This window comes from Eucalyptus grandis, chromosome 5 (assembly GCF_016545825.1).
Source record: "Eucalyptus grandis isolate ANBG69807.140 chromosome 5, ASM1654582v1, whole genome shotgun sequence".
Classification (NCBI taxonomy): domain Eukaryota; kingdom Viridiplantae; phylum Streptophyta; class Magnoliopsida; order Myrtales; family Myrtaceae; genus Eucalyptus; species Eucalyptus grandis.
In genome coordinates, this window is record NC_052616.1 from 46,531,320 (window position 1) to 46,537,263 (window position 5,944).

Sequence of the window (5,944 nt, forward strand, 5' to 3'; positions counted from 1 at the left end):
TTTTAGCCATCCTCCTCCCATCTTCTCCCAAGGATAGAGTATTTCATTGAATCCCCTACATACATCCACGGTAGATGGTTCGGATGTTTAATACCTTCCAGCTCCTTCCATAACATTTGTCTATCATGAAATACATTGGGCGCATGGATAAAAGATATATGCATTCGTAACTTATGATCTTTTAGTTCACATATTATATCAGTAAAATCTATGGATATTTTGCTTCATGGAAATTGCTGTCGTGGATGCAAGTACTTTCCCTCTATGAGAGCACGTGTTTTCAATTTTTTTAAAAAAATCATTTTAATATATTTTACAAAAGTCTATGCTTGATTTGTCAACTAAAACTTAAGTGTCAATATTGACGTGTGGACAATTTTTTTAAATTTTAAATTTTAAATTTTATTTTTTATTTTTTCTTCACATGGCCAATAAGACTGCCGGCCCTTGGTAGAGGCGATGGCGGCTTGGGCAGTGGAGAAAGTCAGGCCAGGCAGAGCATAGGTTGAAGAAGGAGGAATAAAAGAGATAAAGATTATTTTTTTTTTTTTAATTTCAATGTCACTATCCATACATCAAGATCTAATTGGATATTAATAAATAAGTGCACGCCATATGAGACGTTGACTGGCGCTAAAAAGTGCACGCCATATGAGGCGTTGACCTGGCGCTTGCAAAGGTGAATTGCGCATCCTTCCGCGTCGACTAAGAGGCACCTGCCGCACGGGTGACCGCGTGGGCCGTACCTGAGACCTCGTAGCCAGATTTACAAACCCTAGCGGCAGTCTCTGTCTCTGAGTCCTTGGCTGATTCTTCATCGGTCCAGCTTTTGTTTCTGAGTTCTTTTTTCTGCTTCCCTGGCTTTCTCTCTCTTCTTACTTTCTTCTTCCTCCTCCTTCATAGTACTCCTTCAAAACGATAGTCAACTCAGAACCGCCTGGTAGCCACAATCTAAGATCTCTCTATCTTCTCGCCCTCGACACCGTCAGGGCCGGGCGATCCATCGTCGTTACGGGTCAGCTTCGTTTATTTTTGCACTCCTATGGTTTTCCGGTGATTCCGACGTCGATCTCGCCCTCCAAACCCTCGCCACCGCGCGTTCCTTCCTCGTCCAGCAGCATATTTATCTGAAATCAAAAGCTGAAAACGTCTTCACGAGCCAAATTACCCTGAGTCCGGTCCAATATTTTCCTGAGAATGGAACAGGCTGAGAGCGCTTGTTCCTTTGAAGCGAGAGAGAGCGAGAGCCAGAGCAAGAGGAAGAGATTGTCGACTTCGCTGCCGATCGGGGAAGGGCAACGCCGGGTCAGAGGCCGCCCAGCCTCTCCGAGAGCAAAGCCGACTCTGCTTCAGCCTTCAGCCCTTGATTTTCGTAGCAAAACTCTCTGGTCCGATGCTTCGCATTCTACGGAAGCACATGTACCATCAGCTCTTCTAATGGCTGCTTCTTCGAGTATGAAAAGGAATTACAATGTGTTCCTCAGTTTCAGAGGGACAGATGTCCGCCACGGCTTCCTCAGTCATCTCTACGCGGCTTTGAAAGATAAAGGAATACACACTTTTGTGGATCGCGAGGAGCTCAGGAAAGGAGAGGAAATATCGCCGACCCTCATGAGGGCGATCGAGGAATCGCGCATTGCGACCATTGTCTTCTCTGAGAACTACGCCTCCTCGCCGTGGTGTTTGGAAGAGCTCTTGAAAATCATGGAATGCAAGGAGCAAAACGACCTGATGGTGGTCCCCGTGTTTTACAAAGTGGAACCCAGAGAAGTGAGAGAGGGGAGAGAGAGTTATAAGAGAGCTATGGATAACCATGAGTGCAAGTTCGGGAAGGATTCAAAGAAAGTGAAGAGATGGAAGAAGGCTCTCTCTGAAGCTGGTAGCTTGTCTGGGTGGGAGTTGAATGACAGGTACGCACAAATGTGACAATGGTGTTTTGTGATTGTTAGATTGTGATTGTCTGTTAGATATCAAATCGTATGCTCTTTTTGGATCTTCCAATTGAAGATACAAAGTGGAGATAAATTAGACAGTGGACACAAAAGTCAAATAACCAAAGCTAGTAGATTCTTTGAATTAATTCTTGCTGTGTGGATAATGAGAATTTTCAAACATAAATAGTGCGATTCATAGTGCCTGAGTCATTATTGTCTTCAGATTCAGGTTGTTGATGTTGGCGCAGGTTCACCCACCTTTCGTCTTATTATTTGCTTATCTTCTTATGAAATTTTCCGGTTGAATTCCTGCTATGGTTTTGAAATGCTAAAACGGTTTTTTCTTTCTTTTGAGTGCTTATCAGAGACGAAGCGGATCTCATACAATGCATCGTGAAGGAATTATGGATTCGTCTCAAGCAAACACCCTTACATGTTGCTAAGTATCCAGTCGGAATAGATTCTCGAGTTCAAGAATTGATATGGTTGTCACAGAAAAAGTCGGCTGATGATGATGTTCTGATGATAGGTCTATGGGGACCTGGAGGCATGGGGAAGACAACAATTGCCAAGGCCCTATATAATGCTATGATGAGACAATTTCAGGTTTGTAGTTTTTTGGAGCAAATTAGAGAAAAATCACGCCAAAGCAGTGGTCTTGTTACTTTACAAAAGGATCTTCTATCTAAGATCGTGGTTGATCCTTTAACGATCTACAGTGTCGCTAGAGGAATTAGTTTGATACAAGAAAGACTATGTCGCAAGAAGGTTCTCCTGGTTCTTGATGATGTTGACCATATGAATCAACTGAATGCATTAGCTGGAAAAGGCAATTGGTTTGGAAAAGGAAGTATAATCATTGTTACAACAAGAAATAAACAATTGCTGACTTCTCATGGCATAAATCGTGTGCATAGAATTCAAACTTTAGGATCTTGTGAAGCACGAGACCTTTTTTTTGCATGCTTTCCTAGATAGCAAGAGTGTAGACATAAAAATGGATCTCATAGATAGAGCACTGCATTATTGCGGTGGCCTTCCGTTAGCCCTCGAAGTTTTGGGCTCATTCTTAAGTGGAAGAAATGAAGCTGCATGGGAAAGTGCATTGCATAGGCTCTCCAAAAGTCCTGACCAAACTATTAATCAAGTTCTCAAGACAAGCTTTGATGGATTGGACAATGACGAGAGGGAGATTTTCCTCGATATTGCTTGTTTCTTTAAGGGAGAGAGAATAGAATACATCCAGGAAGTTCTTGACAGCTGTGGTTTCGAGACAATCATAGGAATAGAAATTCTCATCGAGAGATCCTTGATAAAAAATGAGGATGGTTCCCTACAAATGCATGATTTGGTTCAGTTGATGGGTACGGATATTGTTAAACAAGAATGTCGCGATGATCCTGGGAAACGCAGCAGATTATGGCTTTTGGAAGATGTTGAGGACGTTTTTTGTCATAATACGGTAAAAGTTGTTTATGTCAGTTTTGCTACATTTCGGTTTACATTACTCTAATTTGAACAGTCTAACGTAAATCTTTACTGAAAATTTTGTCTGACAACTAAATTTGCTCTATTATGGATAGGGGACGGATGCAGTAAAGGCCATAGTATTGGACTTGCGCCCACCAGAAGCCATGGTAGTGGACTTGACCCCACCAGAAGCAATAATCATCAGTCCTGATGCTTTCACAAAAATTAAAAAGTTGAGAATACTCATTTTGCTTGGAGTGCATATCTCTTCACAAGCTCAAGTTCGTCTCCCTAACGAGCTAAGATGGCTTGAATGGTCCAATGCCCCGAATCTAGAATTTGGCTCTGGTCGAAATAAACTCGTGAGCCTCGATGTCCCGAAAAGTCATATCAGACAATTAGGGGGCAACTTTCATGTAAGCCATTGTGATGATTAGCTTTTCGTTTTTATAGCTATAATTTTTTTTTTTTTTTTACAGAGTTTAATGACTTCACTAGTATGTTTTTGCAGAATTTTGGAAAGTTGAAGTCCATCAATTTCAGTGAATGCAAGTCCCCCGGTTAGTATTTGCGACCTATCATCGGCTCCAAATATGGAGAAATTGATTCTTAATGGGTGTGAGAGCTTGGTGGAGGTTCACCCATCCGTTGGAAATCTTGTCAAGCTAGAAGTTTTGTCACTAGAATCATGCTCCAATGTTAGTAATTTTCCTAACACACTGAGGAATGAATCTCTTAAATTCCTTCATCTCTCTGATTGCTCTAAACTTGAGAAGTTCCCAGATATTGATGGAAAGATGGAAGATCTGGAAAAAGTTTATCTAGAGGGGACAGCTATTAAAGAACTCCCTGCATCAATTCAAAATCTTGTCTCTCTGAATGAGTTGTGTTTAGCATTTTGCAAAGACCTCGTGAGGCTTCCACCAGACATTTATAAGTTGAAAAATCTCGAGTATTTGGATCTTTCTGACTGCTCGAATTTAATCACGTTTCCAAAAAACATGGAAGATTCAATTGATCTTGATGGCCTTATGGGATTCGAAAGACTATCCTACCTAGGACTTAAGGGCTGCAATCTATCAGAAGTAGAGTTCCTTGAGAGTACTTCCAGTTTTCCCGAATTGCAGATCCTAAACCTTTCATATAACAAGTTTACTCATTTGCCAACATGCATCAACAAGCTCTATCATTTGAGGCTATTGAAGGTTGAGGGATGCGAGCTACTACAAGAGATTCCTCAGCTTCCATCAAATATTTATGAGCTATTAGCACCTAAGTGCAAATCCCTGCAAAAACTCCCAGAATATGTGGGATTCCGGTGACTACTTGACTTCATGTTTATTATTCCGCAAAGGAATCGATATGGATAATGTGGCTAATTTCTCATTTACTTGAGGTCTCTCTCTCTCTCTCTCTCTCTCTCTCTCTCTCTCTCTCTCTCTCTCTCTCTCTATTTATATATACTTAAATGCTTGATATGCGTACCCTCTGTGTGACATTGGAGTGGCTCGACGTTATTATAAGTGGAAGAGAGATGCCTAAATGGATTTAACCCTGTGAAGAGGATTCCATATTCATGATTCCATGGGACTTGTATGATGAGATTAAAGGACTAGCATTCTGTGTTGTTCTTAGCCCAAAGGAAGGAAAAGTGGTCGACATTTTATGTAATTTCACAGTTGTTAATGACCAAAACGCGATGACTTGGGATAAAAACTTTCGTCGATAGAATCTGACCATGTGTGGATTTATTATGATTCACACTATTCTCTGCTTGGAGTAAAGAATCTTTTGCAAAATGATTGCAGCTATTTCCAAGTTTGCTTCAAAGCAGAACAGGGAAGCATAAAGAAGCGTGGATTCCATCTAATGTGTGAACAAAAGGAGGATGATCCGAGGGTGGTGTTCCCAGCACCACCAGCTGATGGAAGCAATGTGAACGTTTTCTGGGAAGACTCAGAAGAAGATAATCCAATAGAACCTGAGGAAGAAACTCCAATTGAAACAGATGCAGAGGAAAGCTCATCACCTTTAACAAAGAAGATAAGACGGTCTTAACTACGGTGAGACTTTGGGTTCAATGTCTTTGCTTTTCCCTTTTTTGGACCTCCACTAGAGATTTGCAAGTGTCTGCTCCTTCAATTAGAATTCAAGATCATTATAAAACAGAGGTTTCACACCATGCTACTGACATGATTGGGGAACCCTTTTTTTTTTTTTTGGCCTCTGATTCTTTATGATTTTTAGTGCAGAGTGTGTTAACCCAAAAATTAAGAGGATGCTCGTTGAAATGGCCATGGTCTTCCAAGTTGCGCCGTGTAATTTACTAGATGGGCCTCTGTCGCCTCTCTTAAACCAATTCCAATTAATGATGCTGATACTTCAATATTCTGAGATAGTAAGTTTTGCTAAATCTAGTATAATCTATATCTTTAGGAAAGTGCTGTTCGAATTGTCTCAAAGAAATTTAGTCGATTCCCGTTGTTAATCGGCAGCTTGCATTGGAATGGTATAAAGGGACAGCTGGCGTATGAGAAAGG

The 5,944-nt window shown here is 41.1% G+C and overlaps 1 protein-coding gene across 1 annotated transcript; it reads left to right on the forward strand.

The window, feature by feature from the left end:
• The first annotated feature begins 667 nt into the window (after positions 1 to 667).
• LOC120293954 (disease resistance protein RUN1-like) lies at positions 668 to 5,619 on the forward strand. The gene is made up of 6 exons (XM_039313778.1): positions 668 to 1,910; positions 2,300 to 2,882; positions 2,914 to 3,396; positions 3,518 to 3,830; positions 3,948 to 4,800; positions 5,213 to 5,619. The coding sequence occupies exons 1-5, from the start codon at positions 1,198 to 1,200 to the stop codon at positions 4,724 to 4,726; spliced, it is 2,871 nt and encodes a 956-aa protein (XP_039169712.1). The 5' UTR covers positions 668 to 1,197; the 3' UTR covers positions 4,727 to 4,800; positions 5,213 to 5,619.
• Positions 5,620 to 5,944: the final 325 nt, after the last annotated feature.